We start from the raw sequence: 24,264 nt of genomic DNA on the forward strand, positions 1-24,264 counted from the left end.
AAGAAAAATCGAAAAACATTGAATCTTAATATTTGGCTGTGGGCTTCTCCGGATAGAGCTCACCAAAGTTTGCAAATGAAAATGACCTCAACCTTCTTTAAAGGTCACATATCTAGAGGTCAAAAACATTTTCAAACAATTTGTTCTGGAGAACCAAAAGACATGGACTCGTAAGATTTGGCTGGTAGCTTCATGGGATAGAGCCAACAAAGTTTGAGAAGGAAAATTATCTTGAATTAGAATTGTTTAATGACAGACGGGACTGACCACGGATGCAGGGTAATTTGAAAGATGATGGTGGGCTCAAAATATAGAAATGAATTGGTATTGACCAATCATAAGTGTACAAACACTTGATTTGAATCCCCAATGGCGAGAAAAGATAGGACGGTCAGCTGATATACAGGACATTTGCCAGAACATCCTAGGGCTATGGTCATTATGGTTACCAGATAATAACGGTGGTGACATTATAGTAGACACCGTAGTTCTATGTAGTCACAAACAACACAACATATGTTCTTCATCCTGGTCATTTTATTTTTCACAAAAATACGTTTTCCAAATCTTGATAATTTTTTTTCTATGTAATTAAATTATTGCATGATTTTCCTGAATGTCCTCTTTGTGAATAAAACACACAAATGCACCAAAGCTCACAATATAATTATAACGAACCATGAAGAAATAAAAGAAAACATAACTGGCACTGTTTGATGTTAATTTGATGAACCTTTTTAAGTTTATTGGTGGACCTTTACATGTATATAAATTTGGTTGAATGTTTTATATGTATCGATCGTACAGGTACATGTATCTTTCACACAATTGAGATAATTTGGATACTTAAGGAGGAATTATTAGGGAACAAAATGACCAAGACAAACTGACCGAAACTGAAATAATTTCCTTTAATTTCTTTAATTAATCATCTGAAATAAGTGATCAGATCAAGCCAATTTGTGGAATTTATCTCCCCGCCTTCAGAACAATGTTGATCCATTGTTGAGATTTGATGTGAGACTTGCTAATATTTGTACGTACATACCATAAAGGATCTGTAAACACAATTTTGTGAAATTAGGGCAGTTATTGCACGAAAACCAATTGTCCAATAAGAATGAAGGAACCTCATTAATTATGCATAAATATTCACACATTGCATTGGCTACTGAATTTAGTGTGCGACTTGCCGTTATGTACGAGACATTTTTAGGGCAGTTATTGAGTGGAAACCAATACAGCCTCATTGAATATGTGTAAATATCACTGGCGATTGAAAGTAGCCTGTGATCAAGATAATAGAGACACATAAATGCCTTTGTGCATGTATATGCAAACTCAATGCAGTTCAAATTGGACCTTTTTAAAGGTAGTTACTGTACTGAAACGAAATCTGTTCATAGATGGACAGATGGAGGGACAAACCCAAATCACTATCCACTGTTTTCTCGAAAAGCGGGGAATAAATTGTCATTTAATGATTTGTACCATATAATAGTATTGCCCATGTAAATCATCGTAATGTTTTTATCTCTTTGTTCTACACAAATTGCAATTAATTTTGAAAACAAATTTTTGACAAACACAAGAAAAAAATTCTTTCTTTCAGCAAAACAGCTGTTTTGACTAACTGACAATCATTAATTAAGCGACAGTAACAGAACAAAGAAACAGTTATTTGGTGACAATTTTTACATCATAAATTTGTGTTATTTATATGAATTAAGTCAGATAATGGTTATAACTCCTCAACAGTCAAGTGATGCTATACTACTGTTGCCAGTAGTCCTAGTGTTGGCAGTGATCTAGGTGATTAGACGCGACTTGTATGATGTATGAAGTATTACAATCATCTCATTTCTACTGTTAGGGTTCTTTCCTTTATCAACACAGTGGTCAGCTTCTCACCTGATCAGGGAAAGCAGGTACAGTTGATGTTGAAGTGCTGTAATTTGAGGGGGAAATACTACCTTACTAGCAAGCTAGCCTTTCCAGTGATGCAGTATAACCCCGGGACCCGCTCACTAGTTCAGCAATGTCGAGTGTAGTCAGTAGTTGGATGGGTGACTGCCAGCACATTACATTTACACAATCATCTCCAAAAACTAAATATACAGGTAACCAATCACTTGTTAACAAACCCATTGTGTCGATTGTAAATCATTAGTAATCATATCATTATGTATGTTGATTAAGGCAACGAAAGAAACATTTAACCTAGTCTTTGTGGCAAGAAGAACTTTATACAATATGATAAGCAACAGTAAATAAGTACTTCCTAAAAAATTACAGAGGTATACAAATATTGTGAATTGTGTAATATGAAAGAGGATACCATCCCCATAAACAGATTTATAGTCCTGAATAACAAGTTCCGTTTAAAATATTGACTACAATTGAAACACTAATAAACTACATCTACATCCGGGTAACAAGTAACGTCCCTAACACATATATAACACAAAAACAGCTATACAACAACAGGCTTACAAGATATCCGACTTACTGTGTCAGTGTGCTATACCAAGGTATAACCATAATACATCTAACTTGTATCAGTGTGTCGTAAAGTTATTACCTGGGTATCACAGCACAGGTTTATTACAAGACCAGATACATCTGCATAGTCTCAGAATCAACAACATTCCATGCTCATTGGGGAAGTGTCACACAATCTAAACAAGATATATAAATATATAACTTGTGACTAAAATTATTACACCAGGTAATCTGCTTCACTGGTTTGGAAAAAAATCACCCTTTTCTAAATTTGAATAATTGGTTATAATTTTAATATGATTATGCGGGATTAAATTAGAAAAGCATAATACAGCTTGTAAAATCTTATTGGTTTGTCAGCAGATAAAATAATACAACTAAGAATAATTAAAGTAATATGCAAAATAAAAATAAAATTTGAAGCTTTGCCATATGCATGAACAGATGGAAGGGTATTTTGTCTCATTGAACCCATGGAGCCTTTTAAACATGCTAAGGCTAAGTCATGGATAGGCTTGTCTGCTAAAGGCGTCCCTTAACACTAAGTGACTGTAGTTTAAGCAAAGCTCTAGATCTATATTCTCTTGAGTAATGAAACAATGTAAAGCAGACCATCCATTAAAAAGGATCAAAGTTAAATCATTCATCACTGAAAACTATACATACAAAATTAATAAACAACTTTCATTAGAAATAGAAATCTGAAATATCACATGTAAAATAACACCTAGTAAAATAATGTTATCAATAATTGTAGATATCTAAAAATAGACCTATCACAAGTTGTATTAATTTTATGACAGACAAATATCCTCTTCATTTTGGGAAAAAGTCAAATATGGCCAAGACCTACTTTTCATCACTTATATTCTGCCAGATATTTATTTTTTCATTAATTTGCGAGATGATTATGAATTCTACGATATCACAGATATTAATTTGTGAGGAGAGACTATTGTTATTTCCAGGATATCGCATATTATTTTTGTCAGAAAAGATGACAGAGAAAATCAAGAATATTGGGGATATTTGTTTGTGAGGAGAGACAATTGTGAATTAAAGGTTATCGCAGATACTTTTTTGTGAGGAGGGACAATAGAAAATTCAAGGACATCACCGATATTATTTGTGAGGAGAGAGGATCCTAAATTGAAGGATATCATGAATATTTTGATACACTGAAACAAGAAACAAAAAGCTGTTTAAACCCTTATGAATATGTTGCTGGAAAAAACGACAATGAAAATGAGTTAACAGGAAAATTCAGCGATTCACATTAATACCTTGTGTTCCGATGAGCACCAATAACTGGATTGATAGAAAGTATGTAATTGAGGTGATGTCCGAGGTAGGCCAGCTAATCAGCAGTGATCAACCATCAAGTTATTCAAAAAATAAATTATGATCTGGTACTTAGCTAAAGTTTGCTTTCCTACTTCATTTTTAACTGATTTGATACCGTAACATAGTAATTTAAAGTAAACCACCATTTATTTCATTACAAGCAAACAAAGTCCGAAGGAAAGAGAAATGAAGACACCTTGTACCCCAAACTTTGTACGAAGGTTTATGCGCAGGCCAGAGACACTTGTAGGGAGGCGTAGGTACAGTTGGACCTGTGGCAGATTTTCTCGCGGGCAGACAACGCTTCAAACTTGAGGGGCTTGTGACAGAACTCGCATTCATCTGGACATGCTTGAGTGAAGAGTTCAAGGCCATTATCCTCCCAAACTTTGATGAGAGCTTCAACCAGGTTGTCAAGCATTTCCTGCGTATGGTGTGGAGTTGGGGCGATGCGGAGTCGCTCCATGCCCCGCTCCACCGTGGGGAAGTTGATGGCCTGGACGTAGATGTTGTGTATATTTAGGAGATCGTTGGACAGCTTGGTACATAAGGCAGCATCGCCTACCTGTAAGGTATACCAAATATTTGTTATCATCTGATGCAAAAATATGGAAGTAAAAAAGTATGGCCTCCATTTTCCCAATAAATGTATGAAAGATAACAATATATAAATTCTACAATCCCAGATACTGATTTTAAAACACCTTATGTATATATCTTATCTCTGAGTAATAAGTGTAACTGATTTAGAACTAGCTGAATAGCTGTGTCATTCCAAACTACTGACCTCCATTTAGCATATATTTAGGATCTTATATGTATGAGTTTCCATTTCATACGAGATTTATGAAACAAGTCTAAGAATTTTTCAATTAAGCGAGCCTCTGGCATATGAAATGAAAACAAGTGTAAGATCCTTTTTATCACATAATCAAGATTTGAGGCATTTATTCGTGTTAAACCACAATTTCCATGCAACCTTGAAACGTAAAAAGACTCATTTTGACTCCAGTGCGTAAGTCTGTGACGTCATGTACTTGTCCTAGGCACGACATCACAATTGAAACAATTGAAGTTTACAACTAATCACAGACCTGATAGGTCATATTACATGGGTTAATATGCAAACAAATATGACATGGGTATATTCACTGGATAACACAGTACAGTATGTTTTTTTGTTTTTTTTAAAAAAAATAATCTGAACAGCAAAGTTTCAATAGTCAAGCACTTTGATTTATAGACAAGAACAAAGAAGGTGATAGTAAGTTGCTGTCAGTAAGATGTTACATACATGGACAGGTATGATGTGACTCGGGCAGTGTAGAGCGGGAATGCCCTTTTCCTTCAGCTTTTCTCGTAGATATTGCACTTTTTGTTGATGGACCTGTCGTAATTGTCTCCCCTCATCACTGCGGAGAATCTGAAGGAATGAAATAATGGAGTTTCAGCAAATAGGACACTAGTTTCTATAAAAAACATAAGAACAACTAATTTTCCTGGCTGGTATACCACACTAGATTAACTGTTTTTTCAATAACTAAACTGTAGATTACTTATGTTTCACATTATACATTTACACAACCAATCTACCTCACTGTACTTAATTGGGAGGACAATTTACATACATGTACAGCAGGAAAAATCACTTTAATTTCATGAAGAAAGCTGACATTCTCATATTAAAGCATATTTACTTAAAACTAAAAAATAATACCATAATCTGTTGTTTTGAAATGCAACAGATCACAAATCAAAGGAGTTCTATGGATTAAAGAAGTTCATAGGTCAATCTGTTTAAATGGCTTCTACAGCAGTATCCTCTGTAGAGGCTGTATTCTTCCACCCTTCACAGGCGTGTCTACCGTTTCAGCCGGCAAAGATCAGCTTGTCACCCCCTAGGGGGAGGTAGCCTCGTGCCGATCAGCACGTTTTCAATTGTGACGTCATAAAGTGTGTCACCAGTAATTGTGATGTCATCAAAAGTGAATGACGATATGCATACCCCACATGTATTTTTGTTTACAAACATTGCAGACTACTGTCGGTGGAGTTGTGACTAAAATAATAGAATTGGAGAAAAATAATCATCCCCTACGTTGAGTGTGCAACAGAGAAATCTCCAACTGGAGGGGAGGGGTTGGAGATTTCTCTGTCACACCCTCAGGGTAGGGAAGGATTCTATTAATCTATCCCTTAATGATATGTCTATAATGTATCTTTGAAGTGCAGTCAGACATCAACTCTGAGGGACTACTCTATGGTTTAACAATAGCTTTACCTTGACAGAGGCTAGGCACCCGGCTAGCGTGGTGGGCGGCAGTGAAGTGGTGAAGATGAAGCCTGAAGCGTAGCTCCGTATCATGTCTATAGTATTGGCAGACGCAGCAATGTATCCCCCAACATTTCCAAAGGCTTTCCCTGAGTGGAGAAAAACAATACATCAAAGACTGATCTACAAGTCAATCAATTAACATTTTAAAAGGGTTTCCATGTAAGTAAAAAACAGTAAATCATTTGTCACATACCAGTATTAGTTATTGATTTGGGCATGGTTAGAAAATTCAGTTTCTCATGAATAAGTACAATTTCACTATAAGTTAGAAACCATTATAGTCACTGTATTTCAAATTCTAAGAAAGTCATCACCATAATCATCATTAAAAAACAAAAAATACCATAAATAAGGAAGTGTGACTTCAATGAAGCAATTATAATATATCTTACCAATCTTATCATTCTGTGAATGTGTAACAGCCATATTGTTTCACACTAATTTGAAAGAATTTATAACACCTGACATAATAATCTTCCTTGGGACAACAAACTATTTTGTTTACAACAGTCATGATTCAAGATATTCTACAGACTCTATATTCTTTGTAAGAAAAACAATCCCATACCTAGTGTACTAGAGATTATATCTAGCTTGTCTATACAGTGAAACCAATCCCATACCTAGTGTACCAGAGATTACATCTAGCTTGTCTCTACAGTGAAACCAATCCCATACCTAGTGTACCATAGATTATATCTAGCTTGTCTATACAGTAAAACCAATCACATACCTAGTGTGCCATAGATTATATCTAGCTTGTCTATACAGTGAAACCAATCCCATACCTAGTGTACCATAGATTATATCTAGCTTGTCTCTACAGTAAAACCAATCCCATACCTAGTGTACCATAGATTATATCTAGCTTGTCCATACAGTAAAACCAATACCATACCTAGTGTACCAGAGATTATATCTAGCTTGTCTATATCTAGCTTGTCTATACAGTAAAACCAATCACATACCTAGTGTGCCATAGATTATATCTAGCTTGTCTATACAGTGAAACCAATACCATACCTAGTGTACCAGAGATTATATCTAGCTTGTCTATACAGTAAAACCAATCCCATACCTAGTGTACAAGAGATTATATCTAGCTTGTCTATACAGTAAAACCAGTCCCATACCTAGTGTACCATAGATTATATCTAGCTTGTCTCTACAGTGAAACCAATCCCATACCTAGTGTACCAGAGATTATATCTAGGTTGTCTATACAGTAAAACCAATCACATACCTAGTGTGCCATAGATTATATCTAGCTTGTCTATACAGTGAAACCAATACCATACCTAGTGTACCAGAGATTATATCTAGCTTGTCTATATCTAGCTTGTCTATACAGTAAAACCAATCCCATACCTAGTTTACCAGAGATTATATCTAGGTTGTCTATACAGTAAACCCAATCACATACCTAGTGTACCATAGATTATATCTAGCTTGACTATACAGTAAAACCAATCCCATACCTAGTGTACCAGAGATTATATCTAGGTTGTCTATACAGTAAAACCAATCACATACCTAGTGTACCATAGATTATATCTAGCTTGTCTATACAGTAAAAACAATCCCATACCTAGTGTACCATAGATTATATCTAGCTTGTCTATACAGTGAAACCAATCCCATACCTAGTGTACCATAGATTATATCTAGCTTGTCTATACAGTGAAACCAATACCATACCTAGTGTACCAGAGAGTATATCTAGCTTGTCTATATCTAGCTTGTTTATACAGTAAAAACAATCCCATACCTAGTGTACCATAGATTATATCTAGCTTGTCTATACAGTGAAACCAATACCATACCTAGTGTACCAGAGAGTATATCTAGCATGTCTCTACAGTGAAATTAATCCCATACCTAGTGTACCAGAGAGTATATCTAGCATGTCTCTACAGTGAAATTAATCCCATACCTAGTGTACCAGGGAGAATATCTAGCTTGTCTATATCTAGCTTGTTTATACAGTAAAACCAATCCCATACCTAGTGTACTAGAGATTATATCTAGCTTGTCTATATCTAGTTTGTCTATACAGTAAAACCAATCCCATACGTGGTGTACCAGAGATTATATCTAGCTTGTCTATATCTAGCCTGTCTATACAGTAAAACCAATCCCATACGCAGTGTACCAGAGATTATATCTAGCTTGTCTATACAGTAAAACCAATCCCATACCTAGTGTACCAGAGAGTATATCTAGCTTGTCTATATCTAGCTTGTTTATACAGTAAAACCAATCCCATACCTAGTTTACCATAGATTATATCTAGCTTGTCTATACAGTAAAACCAATCCCATACCTAGTGTACCAGATATTATATCTAGCTTGTCTATATCTAGCTTGTTTATACAGTAAAACCAATCCCATACCTAGTGTACTAGAGATTATATCTAGCTTGTCTATATCTAGCTTGTCTATACAGTAAAACCAGTCCCATACCTAGTGTACTAGAGATTATATCTAGCTTGTCCATACAGTAAAACCAATACCATACCTAGTGTACCAGAGATTATATCTAGCTTGTCTATACAGTAAAACCAGTCCCATACCTAGTGTACCAGAGATTATATCTAGCTTGTCTATACAGTAAAACCAATCCCATACCTAGTGTACCAGAGATTATATCTAGCTTGTCTATACAGTAAAACCAATCCCATACCTAGTGTACCAGAGATTATATCTAGCTTGTCTATACAGTAAAACCAATCCCATACCTAGTGTACCAGAGATTATATCTAGCTTGTCTATACAGTAAAACCAATCCCATACCTAGTGTACCAGAGATTATATCTAGCTTGTCTATACAGTAAAACCAATCCCATACCTAGTGTACCAGAGATTATATCTAGCTTGTCTATACAGTAAAACCAATCCCATACCTAGTGTACCAGAGATTATATCTAGCTTGTCTATACAGTAAAACCAATCCCATACCTAGTGTACCAGAGATTATATCTAGCTTGTCTATACAGTAAAACCAATCCCATACCTAGTGTACCAGAGATTATATCTAGCTTGTCTATACAGTAAAACCAATCCCATACCTAGTGTACCAGAGATTATATCTAGCTTGTCTATACAGTAAAACCAATCCCATACCTAGTGTACCAGAGATTATATCTAGCTTGTCTATACAGTAAAACCAATCCCATACCTAGTGTACCAGAGATTATATCTAGCTTGTCTATACAGTAAAACCAATCCCATACCTAGTGTACCAGAGATTATATCTAGCTTGTCTATACAGTAAAACCAATCCCATACCTAGTGTACCAGAGATTATATCTAGCTTGTCTATACAGTAAAACCAATCCCATACCTAGTGTACCAGAGATTATATCTAGCTTGTCTATACAGTAAAACCAATCCCATACCTAGTGTACCAGAGATTATATCTAGCTTGTCTATACAGTAAAACCAATCCCATACCTAGTGTACCAGAGATTATATCTAGCTTGTCTATACAGTAAAACCAATCCCATACCTAGTGTACCAGAGATTATATCTAGCTTGTCTATACAGTAAAACCAATCCCATACCTAGTGTACCAGAGATTATATCTAGCTTGTCTATACAGTAAAACCAATCCCATACCTAGTGTACCAGAGATTATATCTAGCTTGTCTATACAGTAAAACCAATCCCATACCTAGTGTACCAGAGATTATATCTAGCTTGTCTATACAGTAAAACCAATCCCATACCTAGTGTACCAGAGATTATATCTAGCTTGTCTATACAGTAAAACCAATCCCATACCTAGTGTACCAGAGATTATATCTAGCTTGTCTATACAGTAAAACCAATCCCATACCTAGTGTACCAGAGATTATATCTAGCTTGTCTATACAGTAAAACCAATCCCATACCTAGTGTACCAGAGATTATATCTAGCTTGTCTATACAGTAAAACCAATCCCATACCTAGTGTACCAGAGATTATATCTAGCTTGTCTATACAGTAAAACCAATCCCATACCTAGTGTACCAGAGATTATATCTAGCTTGTCTATACAGTAAAACCAATCCCATACCTAGTGTACCAGAGATTATATCTAGCTTGTCTATACAGTAAAACCAATCCCATACCTAGTGTACCAGAGATTATATCTAGCTTGTCTATACAGTAAAACCAATCCCATACCTAGTGTACCAGAGATTATATCTAGCTTGTCTATACAGTAAAACCAATCCCATACCTAGTGTACCAGAGATTATATCTAGCTTGTCTATACAGTAAAACCAATCCCATACCTAGTGTACCAGAGATTATATCTAGCTTGTCTATACAGTAAAACCAATCCCATACCTAGTGTACCAGAGATTATATCTAGCTTGTCTATACAGTAAAACCAATCCCATACCTAGTGTACCAGAGATTATATCTAGCTTGTCTATACAGTAAAACCAATCCCATACCTAGTGTACCAGAGATTATATCTAGCTTGTCTATACAGTAAAACCAATCCCATACCTAGTGTACCAGAGATTATATCTAGCTTGTCTATACAGTAAAACCAATCCCATACCTAGTGTACCAGAGATTATATCTAGCTTGTCTATACAGTAAAACCAATCCCATACCTAGTGTACCAGAGATTATATCTAGCTTGTCTATACAGTAAAACCAATCCCATACCTAGTGTACCAGAGATTATATCTAGCTTGTCTATACAGTAAAACCAATCCCATACCTAGTGTACCAGAGATTATATCTAGCTTGTCTATACAGTAAAACCAATCCCATACCTAGTGTACCAGAGATTATATCTAGCTTGTCTATACAGTAAAACCAATCCCATACCTAGTGTACCAGAGATTATATCTAGCTTGTCTATACAGTAAAACCAATCCCATACCTAGTGTACCAGAGATTATATCTAGCTTGTCTATACAGTAAAACCAATCCCATACCTAGTGTACCAGAGATTATATCTAGCTTGTCTATACAGTAAAACCAATCCCATACCTAGTGTACCAGAGATTATATCTAGCTTGTCTATACAGTAAAACCAATCCCATACCTAGTGTACCAGAGATTATATCTAGCTTGTCTATACAGTAAAACCAATCCCATACCTAGTGTACCAGAGATTATATCTAGCTTGTCTATACAGTAAAACCAATCCCATACCTAGTGTACCAGAGATTATATCTAGCTTGTCTATACAGTAAAACCAATCCCATACCTAGTGTACCAGAGATTATATCTAGCTTGTCTATACAGTAAAACCAATCCCATACCTAGTGTACCAGAGATTATATCTAGCTTGTCTATACAGTAAAACCAATCCCATACCTAGTGTACCAGAGATTATATCTAGCTTGTCTATACAGTAAAACCAATCCCATACCTAGTGTACCAGAGATTATATCTAGCTTGTCTATACAGTAAAACCAATCCCATACCTAGTGTACCAGAGATTATATCTAGCTTGTCTATACAGTAAAACCAATCCCATACCTAGTGTACCAGAGATTATATCTAGCTTGTCTATACAGTAAAACCAATCCCATACCTAGTGTACCAGAGATTATATCTAGCTTGTCTATACAGTAAAACCAATCCCATACCTAGTGTACCAGAGATTATATCTAGCTTGTCTATACAGTAAAACCAATCCCATACCTAGTGTACCAGAGATTATATCTAGCTTGTCTATACAGTAAAACCAATCCCATACCTAGTGTACCAGAGATTATATCTAGCTTGTCTATACAGTAAAACCAATCCCATACCTAGTGTACCAGAGATTATATCTAGCTTGTCTATACAGTAAAACCAATCCCATACCTAGTGTACCAGAGATTATATCTAGCTTGTCTATACAGTAAAACCAATCCCATACCTAGTGTACCAGAGATTATATCTAGCTTGTCTATACAGTAAAACCAATCCCATACCTAGTGTACCAGAGATTATATCTAGCTTGTCTATACAGTAAAACCAATCCCATACCTAGTGTACCAGAGATTATATCTAGCTTGTCTATACAGTAAAACCAATCCCATACCTAGTGTACCAGAGATTATATCTAGCTTGTCTATACAGTAAAACCAATCCCATACCTAGTGTACCAGAGATTATATCTAGCTTGTCTATACAGTAAAACCAATCCCATACCTAGTGTACCAGAGATTATATCTAGCTTGTCTATACAGTAAAACCAATCCCATACCTAGTGTACCAGAGATTATATCTAGCTTGTCTATACAGTAAAACCAATCCCATACCTAGTGTACCAGAGATTATATCTAGCTTGTCTATACAGTAAAACCAATCCCATACCTAGTGTACCAGAGATTATATCTAGCTTGTCTATACAGTAAAACCAATCCCATACCTAGTGTACCAGAGATTATATCTAGCTTGTCTATACAGTAAAACCAATCCCATACCTAGTGTACCAGAGATTATATCTAGCTTGTCTATACAGTAAAACCAATCCCATACCTAGTGTACCAGAGATTATATCTAGCTTGTCTATACAGTAAAACCAATCCCATACCTAGTGTACCAGAGATTATATCTAGCTTGTCTATACAGTAAAACCAATCCCATACCTAGTGTACCAGAGATTATATCTAGCTTGTCTATACAGTAAAACCAATCCCATACCTAGTGTACCAGAGATTATATCTAGCTTGTCTATACAGTAAAACCAATCCCATACCTAGTGTACCAGAGATTATATCTAGCTTGTCTATACAGTAAAACCAATCCCATACCTAGTGTACCAGAGATTATATCTAGCTTGTCTATACAGTAAAACCAATCCCATACCTAGTGTACCAGAGATTATATCTAGCTTGTCTATACAGTAAAACCAATCCCATACCTAGTGTACCATAGATTATATCTAGCTTGTCTATACAGTAAAACCAATCCCATACCTAGTGTACCATAGATTATATCTAGCTTGTCTATACAGTAAAACCAATCCCATACCTAGTGTACCAGAGATTATATCTAGCTTGTCTATACAGTAAAACCAATCCCATACCTAGTGTACCAGAGATTATATCTAGCTTGTCTATACAGTAAAACCAATCCCATACCTAGTGTACCAGAGATTATATCTAGCTTGTCTATACAGTAAAACCAATCCCATACCTAGTGTACCAGAGATTATATCTAGCTTGTCTATACAGTAAAACCAATCCCATACCTAGTGTACCAGAGATTATATCTAGCTTGTCTATACAGTAAAACCAATCCCATACCTAGTGTACCAGAGATTATATCTAGCTTGTCTATACAGTAAAACCAATCCCATACCTAGTGTACCAGAGATTATATCTAGCTTGTCTATACAGTAAAACCAATCCCATACCTAGTGTACCAGAGATTATATCTAGCTTGTCTATACAGTAAAACCAATCCCATACCTAGTGTACCAGAGATTATATCTAGCTTGTCTATACAGTAAAACCAATCCCATACCTAGTGTACCAGAGACTATATCTAGCTTGTCTATACAGTAAAACCAATCCCATACCTAGTGTACCAGAGATTATATCTAGCTTGTCTATATCTAGCTTGTCTATACAGTAAAACCAATCCCATACCTAGTGTACCAGAGATTATATCTAGCTTGTCTATACAGTGAAACCAATCCCATACCTAGTGTACCATAGATTATATCTAGCTTGTCTATACAGTAAAACCAGTCCCATACCTAGTGTACCAGATATTATATCTAGCTTGTCCATACAGTAAAACCAATCCCATACCAAGTGTACTAGAGATTATATCTAGCTTGTCTATACAGTGAAACCAATACCATACCTAGTGTACCAGAGATTATATCTAGCTTGTCCATACAGCCGTCTCGCTCAGCCACTCCAGCGCCGTGACGTCCGTACAGACCGACAGCATGCACCTCATCTACAAAGGTGATAGCCCCATACTTGTGGGCCACATCACATAGCTCTGATAGAGGACAAACAGCACCTGAAGAAAAGAATAGACAAATGTCGGCCAAATTCAATGGTGTGTAATATTTAACACATGATAAAACTGCGTCAAAGAGTTAAGTTATGGAGTTAGAGATCATGAATTCAGCTAGGGTAAAATCAAATATTAAAGTCTAAAGGGATATATATGTCAAAGGTTGTCAGCTAGAATACAAGTACAGGTCTGACAATGTAAACTCCTTCCTAATGATTTCATGCTGCTGTTTTAGACACAGGGCAAAGTTAACAGTGCACTCCCACAAAATGTTACGTGATGGTGTGAAAACTACTGATAATCATCTTATTATTTATAATGAAAGCAAATTAAAGTAGTCACCAACAAAATTGATAATTTTTATATTAAACTTGACAACTACTTACCATCCATGGAATGTACAGTTTCAAAGGCAACTATTTTGGGCACACCTATATCCACTTGTTTGAGTAGATACTCCAGGTGCTCTGGATCATTGTGCCGGAATATATGCTTGGGTGCCCCGCAGTTCCTGATACCCTGGATCATGGAGGCATGGTTCCCGGCATCAGAAAATATATGCACACCTGAAAGTAAAACATGTAAAAGGCTAGTGCACATTTCAGAGAAAGCAAAACAGACAGAAACTTGATTAACTTGATGAAAATTTTCACCTGGTAATAAATGATATTTTGATGATAATAAAATTTACTAACATCCAACTTTAAAGGAAAAGTCAGGTACATACTAATTCTTACCTGTTTAAGATTCCAGAGTGTACAAAAATAGTCTTTGACACACTAACCTGGTAGAGATTTCCCGATAGTGTACAGATGTATCTTACCTGGTAAAGTTTTCCCGAGAGTATACAGGAGTGCCTTACCTTGTAAAGTTTTCCCAAAAGTATACAGGAGTGCCTTACCTTGTAAAGTTTTCCCAAGAATATACAGGTGTGCCTTACCTGGTAAAGTTTTCCCGAGAGTATACAGGTGTGCCTTACCTGGTAAAGTTTTCCTAAAAGTATACAGATGTGCCTTACCTGGTAAAGTTTTCCCGAGGGTATACAGGGTAGAGTCATTAGCAACATAACAGGAAGTGAAGACTAGTGCAGACTCCTTCTGATGTAGAGATGCCAGTTCTTGTTCCAGTTCTTCATGGAGAGGTGAGTTCCCCGAGATGTTTCTAGTACCGCCGGCCCCAGCTCCATGCTCTTGGACAGCCCGCCTACAACAAGTCACTACAATATCAACATACAGCCTGCCTCCTATAATCCATTACTACCTCAAAAGATAATTCTTATTGACAGCCCACCTACAACAAGTCAATGTTACTGGTTTCTGATTGACTCTTAGTTATCAAAGCAGTATGTGTTATTTTTATGTATTCCTATATATATGTAGGACCAAAGAGAAAGATCACAAGAGAAATTCCACTGAACCACACTCCCCTACTAAACTTACTCCACAGCCTTTGTGACTTTAGGATGCCAGCTCATTCCCAGGTAATCATTACTACACCATACAGTGATGTCTTTCTTCTTCCCAGAGTGTTCTTCTGCATATGGGAACTTATGGCCTTTCCTCATCACATTCTTGAAGATCCGGTATGAATGGTCCCTCTTTTTCTTCAGGATTTCTTTCTCAAAGAAGCGTTCATAGTTGAACAGAGAAATCGTCTCTAATGGGTCATCACCTGCAAAAGGAAGAAGGGACAATCAATAAATTTTTGAAAGTTCAGCACAGCAGAATTCTGTAGGTATTGATACAGATTAAAAATTCCAGTCCTAATTGTTAGTGATGCTGCTTAAGATTGTCTACACTTGCATGCAACATCTGATAGACTACACATGTTTGCAACATCTGAAAGACTACACCTGTATGCAACATATGATAGACTACACTTGCATGCAACATCTGATAGATTACACCTGTATGCAACATCTGATAGACTACACCTGTATGCAACATCTGATAGACTACACTTGTATACGAGATCTGATAGACTACACCTGTATGCAACATCTGATAGACTACACCTGTATGTGAGATCTGACAGACAACACTTGTATGTGAGATCTGATAGACTACACTTGTATGTGAGATCTGATAGACTACACTTGTATCTGATAGACTACACCTGTATGCAACATATGATAGACTACACTTGTATGCGAGATCTGATAGACTACACTTGTATGCGAGATCTGATAGACTACACTTGTATGCGAGATCTGATAGACTACACTTGTACGCGAGATCTGATAGACTACACTTGTATGCAAGATCTGATAGACTACACTTGTATGCAACATCTGATAGACTACACTTGTATGCAACATTTGATAGACTACACTTGTATCTGATAGACTACACCTGTATGCAACATATGATAGACTACACTTGTATACGAGATCTGATAGACTACACTTGTATGCGAGATCTGATAGACTACACTTGTATGTGAGATCTGATAGACTACACATGTATGTGAGATCTGATAGACTACACTTTTGTCTATTCTGACCTTGATATCCAATTAAGGATAGCTTCATTTCCTGTAGTGCTCTTTCCACTTGAAGACCTGATGGAAAACTAGGGGGTTTGGAAACCCTCTTGATTGGACTTTGCATACTGCACTCCATAGCAACTGGCCCTGTCTCCTTTTTCCTTTCCTTATCAACAAGGCTCTGATTGGACGAAGCCGAGTCAGTGATGCAGTCTGCCTCTGGTGTCACTTCCTCCTTTGTGGAATCCATCATATCGTCAAAGGAATCATTATCACGCAGGATTTCTGTAAATAACAACACAACAAGTGTCTCCATGTACTTCCACAAGCTTTAAACTGTTGATACTATAACAAGTAACATTTAACCTACAGTTATAAAATGTCTGTAACATGTCACTTCAATTAAGACTTCAAGTCTCAGAAAATAACACTTTTAACCTTTATACAATAGAACCAGGTCTACAGAGATAAGGCTTTTAACGGAATAAGAAACTTTCGAGATGAAATTTTGGTACATATGAATTTCTGTAAGTGCCTAGTGTATAAAAGACTTAAAAAAATTACCAGAAAATAGATCAATTTAAATAAGAGTTGGAAAAGTTTCTGAAAAACTGGTCCTATAAGATCAGTTTCGACAGTGTAGCTAATTATTTTACTGTAAGTCAGGTTCATCAATTTTCCTGAATATTTTTTTGTAACCAATAAATTAAAGATCAGCTAAATCCACAATGATAAATAAAACCTTACCTCTTTGAACAATAGTGTGGACGTTACCCTCTATGGTCAGGTTACTTTTGGCCAGAAATGGACACCGGCTGGCAGGATTGGAATCTGTAACAGAAACAGTCATTAGTGCAACTCTGATTATCATCAAACAGCGAACAGCGAACCAGAGGAGTTGATATAGTTTTATCATTACAAAATAACATAAATTTGTTTGCTGGTGTAACTGACATTTTTAAGTGTCCTGACCAAGGTCTACTGCAGATGTTCCTGGGGTGTACACTGTACAATTTAAAATATAAGCCCACAGACACTTTTTTGAAAATTCTACCAGCCAAATGTATACTACTGAAAACACTGACCAAAATAATAACTGACTTGTTATCTTTTGCACATATTCTGAGATAATCTTTTGAAGTACTTCTCCAAGAGTCCAGGAAAGGGAAACCACCTACAGGGTTGTGGTACTGATAAATGACTAGTTCAATTAATAACTATAACAAGGTCAAACGGTAGATTTTGGTCAATCAACCCCATGTTATTATTTCTACTCATATACAAATCCACATCATATACTAATATCCCCAATTTTATCAGTTTAATGCACAATAAATTCTTACATTAGGAGTCTTCTCGGCCAGTAAAACTGACTGCCAGTGTGTACTAACCTAGCTCAGCAGCCTCTCTGGGCAGGAGACTCATGTATCGGAACGCATGGGCCATGATCGGACAGCGTTCGGCGTACGACATCAGCTGAGGCGCTGCTTTCTTTACCTGGTTCATCGGAATGCGACTCAGGAACGGACATCGCAGTGACGCAGTCATGTTGCTCAATCTGAAACAGGCAAAGCATTCAAATGATACAAGTAGTCTTTAGCTCTTTATTTGGACAAACTGTTAGGAAAAGCTTTTTAATTACACCTTAAGGATCTTCATCTTAAGATTTTAACATGTTTGACCCCTGTGACCAGCAATGTATTGGTATTGTGCTGGAGAGGATGTGATAGCATTGAGGCACGGTAGTCTAGTGGTAATACGCCAGGCTCGTGACCAAAGGGTTGCAGGTTCGAGTCATGGCACGGCACTGTGTTGTATCTTTGAGCAAGATACTTTACTCGGATTGTTCAAATCTACTCGGCTGTAAATGAGTACGTGGTTGGGCAGTGCTAGAACTGTAGAATGCTAGCTGTGAGCGCCAAATGGCAGCACTGGCTGTATGCTCCCCAGGGAGTTGAGAAAGATATTGGCTGGTTGCAAAGGCCCTATAACCACGGATAATAATTTGTGAACCACTTAGCGGTGTATAAGAACCTCAAATTATAATTATTCTTATTATTGATCTGATCCTGGCTCACTGAAATATCAAGCCGAAGAGCCGAAGACACCCAGTACAGTACACCATGCATCCAAATTATACTTACAATTTTCTTCACGCTCCTAATTTCCTGCGTGTAATCAAATTAATCACTTACTTCTGACCTCTGTTTGTAAAGAGCTAACTATAGTACTGTACTATCACTGATCGGGTGAATGAACCATGCCCATAACCAAGATATGCTTGTTACCTTGCCAACAAAGATCTGTTCATGTCCGCAACAGGATTAGCAATTAAACGGGAACTGTATAAAGAGCGTGGTTCATTAGATGTGACAATACTGATTACCTAGAACTTCCTGTAATTATTCTCGTTACTAATCAAACTATTGGTCTGATCACCCTGACAACCAGCTGGTCCAAACTCCGTGTTATATTGCAAGGTCAATGTTGACTAAAGTGGAACATTATACAAGGACTGAGTGAAGTATATTTGCATTTGAAAGTTAACTCCACGAAAAATCAATCAATGACAAGAAGACTACCGGTATGTTATGTACATTAACTAATTGTCCAACTTTATCAAGATTTGAATAAATAGCTCCTTATTATAAAACATTCTTCAGCTATTGTGGAAGTTTAACTTTGTAATGCTGATTGTGTTGTAAATTAATGATGAGATAACATTATAATAAGTTAATATCTTTATGTCCCATGCACGCCTATCCTGAATTCATACAATCATCCACCTACTTATTTACAGACATACACGCCTATCCTGAATTCATACAATCATCCGCCTACTTATTTACGGACATGCACGCCTATCCTGAATTCATACAATTATATGCCTACTTATTGACTGACATGCACGCCTATCCTGAATTCATACAATCATCCACCTACTTATTGACGGACATACACGCTTATCCTGAATTCATACAATTATCCGCCTACTTATTGACTGACATGCACGCCTATCCTGAATTCATACAATCATCCACCTACTTATTGACGGACATACACACCTATCCTGAATTCATACAATCATCCACCTACTTATTGACGGACATACACGCCTATCCTGAATTCATACAATCATCCACTTACTTATATTATTGACATGATTTTTTTTCTTACCTTCAACCTTGAGTATGAAATGGCGATATCTACTTATATAAACATTTCAATTCACATTCATTACACTGCTTTTTACATTTACATATTAATAAAGATTGATACATGCTCTACTGCTACTATTTTTTTGTTCATTCGTAGGAAATGTTCACTTATAAACAGTTGGCTTTAACAACACAGGTAGGTATTTTTTTAATTTAATACAGTCCTTTAATACTGCTTATGCCTGAACGCACACACAAGTGGTGTTGTAACAGTTGGAAATGTATATTGCTTTAGTCGAGTGGTTCCTGTTCACCAGTAAAGTATAGCTAAGGATTTAGTCTGCAATTAAACTACAGGGTACAGCTGATTAAGTACAAACAGTAAAGTTTCCCAGGTAAATCATGGTTGTTATGTCCTGATGGGGTTTTTTGTTGACAAGTTACTTTACATAAACTGACAAAAACAGTTTGACAAGTACAAGAACCTAACATTGATTTAGTTTTTTGTTAAGTACCCAAATTGTTCCATATATTAAGGCAATCAAAGCTGGTCGTCTTAGTTCTGTTATGGAATAACCCAATACAAATACAACAAGTCCACATGTCTTACTCTTATTATTACTTACTAGTCAAACCTAATCTGTGAAGTGGTGAGCACCACGACAAACTTCTAGATAAACAGGGCGTGTCAGAACATCCACAGCAATAGACTGCCACAAGACCATGAAGGATCAATAGTCGATCACATGTAGGTACAGGAAATATCAAAAAAACTTAATTACCCTAGGGTGAACGATTTTTGGTCAAAACTGAGATTTGCAACTCAAATTACAAGTCTATATATATATATCACCCATACCTACATAATGATTCTGTTTCTCCTATATTTACCAAATTTTGTAAAACATGACATGAAAAGGCAAGTGAAATTTAATGAAAATTCTTAATAACATGGATATAGATACACATAGAAGCGGAAAAAGTATGGTAAACCATAGGTTGAAAGAAGAAATTGAAAGGAGAACGCAAGATCTTATGGAAAAAAGTTGGTGTATGTTGCTAACAGAATAATTGTCTTGGTTGGTCAACAATGTTTTGTTGAGCTTTCAATTTGACAAAATGAAAAATACCTTTTCAATTGTGATGCTATAATATTAATAGTAAAGGCCACTGAATGCCCCAGTGTGGAACTAGCTACCAGGTAATAGATCTGTCAGCACATTGGGGGTGAGTAGGTGGATCATAACCAAATGGGAAGATTTTTAAGTTGCTAAAACCTAAATGAGGCCTGCAGTGGTTGTCAACATAGAATCTCCCTCCCAGTGTTGAGATGAATCTCCCTCCCAGTGTTGAGATGTATCTCCCTCCCAGTGTTGAGATGAATCTCCCTCCCAGTGTTGAGATGAATCTCCCTCCCAGTGTTGAGATGAATCTCCCTCCCTGTGTTGAGATGAATCTCCCTCCCAGTGTTGAGATGAATCTCCCTCCCAGTGTTGAGATGAATCTCCCTCCCAGTGTTGAGATGAATCTCCCTCCCAGTGTTGAGATGAATCTCCCTCCCAGTGTTGAGATGAATCTCCCTCCCAGTGTTGAGATGAATCTCCCTCCCAGTGTTGAGATGAATCTCCCTCCCAGTGTTGAGATGAATCTCCCTCCCAGTGTTGAGATGAATCTCCCTCCCAGTGTTGAGATGAATCTCCCTCCCAGTGTTGAGATGAATCTCCCTCCCAGTGTTGAGATGAATCTCCCTCCCAGTGTTGAGATGAATCTCCCTCCCAGTGTTGAGATGAATCTCCCTCCCAGTGTTGAGATGAATCTCCCTCCCAGTGTTGAGATGAATCTCCCTCCCAGTGTTGAGATGAATCTCCCTCCCAGTGTTGAGATGAATCTCCCTCCCANCCCGAGTGTTGAGATCTACAAACTATTTGAATTATATTTTGATGATTGGATAGTCCCTCATCACAATCCAAGTGTGTGACAAGGATACCTGAGAGTAAGAGAAACATTATCCCATGTGATTGTTCCATATGGGACACATGTATTTTACATGTACACGTGTATGTGGGAGGAAACACAATATTCGAGATATTTGTAAACCTAACAAAGTTTGAATGTGTACTCATGTGTACTGTAGATAACCCAGTGACATTGAAGGGTTGTGTTCCGTTTCTTAGTCCGTGTACATTTATCTACATAGAAGTAAGCTGTCTTCAGCAGGAGATTCTCTCCACTAACAATAATCAAAATCTGACATACACCTCACTACAGTGTGAAACTTCTCCAAATGTTCATGTTTTAACCCTGTGGTAACTCGGCAGAGGGCAGAACATAACAAAGCATTTGTATCTATTATAACCAACTGAAAAGGCACACACAGCTTGTTTGATGATCATGTGACACAGGGGTCACTTGTATAAAACATCTCAAAGTTAAGGAAAATCTCAAGCAATGTATTGTCTATGGGAAATCTTAGACTTGAGGAAATCTCAAGAGTTGAGATGTTTTATACAAGTGGGCCCAGGACTTTTCTCTTGATAATGTGACACACAAAACATGTTTCTTGATCATGTGACATACAAAACATGTTTCTTGATCACGTGACACACAAAACATGTTTCTTGATCACGTGACAAAAGGCTAACCACAGTAAAACTGAGAGAGCTATTTTACAGGATTCTTTCACAGCAAGTTATCTTGCACCTTAGTTTACACAGAAAAAAAGACTTGATGTCCATATTCATCTACTGGTCATCATGGAAACAATCAAAATTTACCAGTATCAAATAAGCACATTTAACCTATTTGGATGTGCAAGTTTTGTGTGGCATGGTAACCAAGGAGATGGAAAAACAAGCTTTAGACTTGTAAGTTAATTCTTCTCCTCAAAGCAATTTTAATCACACATCTACCATTCTACGGCACAACCAGCCTCTCAGAATATAACATTATGATCAATATTCACCTGATCTTACAGATTATTCAGAGTGAGCAATTTTACGCACTGATTTGATATGGGTAGGATTAATAATTTATACTTATAATCAGAGTAATCCAGTTTTACTAATTATACACAAAGCACTGAGTGAACAAAACGTTCCTCTTGTCAGCCTATCCCTGCTGTTAGATGATAACACCTTTATTAAAGGAAGACAAAGAGGAGACGATACAGTGATCGGACAGATAAGGACGCCAGACTAAGTACAGACACGATACTCATCAAACAAAACAGCGCTTGTTAACAAATTCACCCCTGAAATTTCATAGTGAACTATTCCAACCTTTGAATTGGAAGAGTTCAAATGTGTCTTCAGGGGTGGTGAATGAGTTAACATGGCACTTTATTACAGAAACACGTAAATTTAGAATCAATTTCACACATATATTTTTAATGTATATTTATTTACATTTTACAAAAATAAAAAAGATTAATGAAGCCATACAGAACGAGTGAAAAAACAGATAAAAAATGCAATACAGAAAACACAAAAATTCATCCTGAAATAATACAACTGCTGCACCACCTGTGTTGGCAGTTTGAATATACCAATACAGTTTATCTATATGTCATTGCTATACATACAGGGTTTATGGAAATTCAGCTAGATGTTTAGGTTAAATCTCCTATGAAAATTCGTATTCATCATTTAGTTCATAGCATATATACATACTAGCAATACATTTTCAACATTTATAGATTTTCTATTTCCTAACCAACAATTCAAAAATGAAAAAAAAATGTGCCCAAAAGAACAAGGAAATGATAAGCATGAGTATCTTCAGGCTAGAAAAGTACAAAAATGCCCCAATTCATTACAATAGCCTGATGAAATGGCAATTCAGCTGGATTCTTGAGCTCAAAACTCTTCAGAAAATGAACAAATAGTTCATAACATATATACTAACACTACATTTTCAACATTTAAGCATTAATGTTTCCTGGTCTAAAATTTTACAGTGAAAAATATTGCGTCTAAAAGAAAGCATGCTGTGAAATCACTTGCTCATTTCATATTTTACTTGATTGATAAATTTTGAGAAACGTGAGGCTTAAGAAGTTTACAAATGTACCCGGTCACATAAAACCTGATCCCTGATGATGGAGCTCATAATAATCCCCATTTCAATATGTAAAACATATCAGTGTACATATGAAAACAGGCCAAATAAACTATCAGAGTCCTCTACAACAATGTTACATAAACTAATATTCCACGTACGCTCCGTATAATACTAGAAAACAATTGTTCAGGCCCACAATCAGGCAGTACTTACACACACTTGGAGAACATGATACCACTGTATTTATATAAACACCAATCTATTTGTAATCCGTGACTTGTCTACCATATAAGTATACCTATATAGAAGTGACAACTAGGATAAACATCCAACAGGTATTATACTTCCACAGGTAAATTGACAGACCTATCAGTGTACGGCACGTGATGATTGACGTTAGCTGCCCC

General features: G+C 36.6%; 1 protein-coding gene across 4 annotated transcripts in view; it reads right to left on the bottom strand.

Annotated features, from left to right (window-relative positions):
* Positions 1-519: 519 nt before the first annotated feature.
* The window catches only part of LOC110452629 (5-aminolevulinate synthase, erythroid-specific, mitochondrial-like), a 49,524-nt gene continuing 25,779 nt past the window's right edge, over positions 520-24,264 (bottom strand). For 3 of the 4 annotated variants that reach the window (XM_021501263.1, XM_021501261.1, XM_021501264.1), the window contains exons 4-13: positions 18,032-18,198; positions 17,388-17,471; positions 16,659-16,925; positions 15,596-15,827; positions 15,175-15,359; positions 14,543-14,722; positions 13,995-14,159; positions 6,128-6,267; positions 5,141-5,269; positions 520-4,411 (exon numbers count right to left, since the gene is read on the bottom strand). In XM_021501263.1, the coding sequence (XP_021356938.1) occupies positions 4,070-4,411; positions 5,141-5,269; positions 6,128-6,267; positions 13,995-14,159; positions 14,543-14,722; positions 15,175-15,359; positions 15,596-15,827; positions 16,659-16,925; positions 17,388-17,471; positions 18,032-18,188 (1,881 nt within the window). In that variant the 5' untranslated portion in view covers positions 18,189-18,198 and the 3' untranslated portion in view covers positions 520-4,069. Of the gene's footprint in view, positions 4,412-5,140; positions 5,270-6,127; positions 6,268-13,994; positions 14,160-14,542; positions 14,723-15,174; positions 15,360-15,595; positions 15,828-16,658; positions 16,926-17,387; positions 17,472-18,031; positions 18,199-24,070; positions 24,185-24,264 lie in introns of those variants that run through there. The other variant, XM_021501260.1, reaches the window with a different exon arrangement.

This window comes from Mizuhopecten yessoensis, unplaced genomic scaffold (assembly GCF_002113885.1).
Source record: "Mizuhopecten yessoensis strain PY_sf001 unplaced genomic scaffold, ASM211388v2 scaffold6779, whole genome shotgun sequence".
Classification (NCBI taxonomy): domain Eukaryota; kingdom Metazoa; phylum Mollusca; class Bivalvia; order Pectinida; family Pectinidae; genus Mizuhopecten; species Mizuhopecten yessoensis.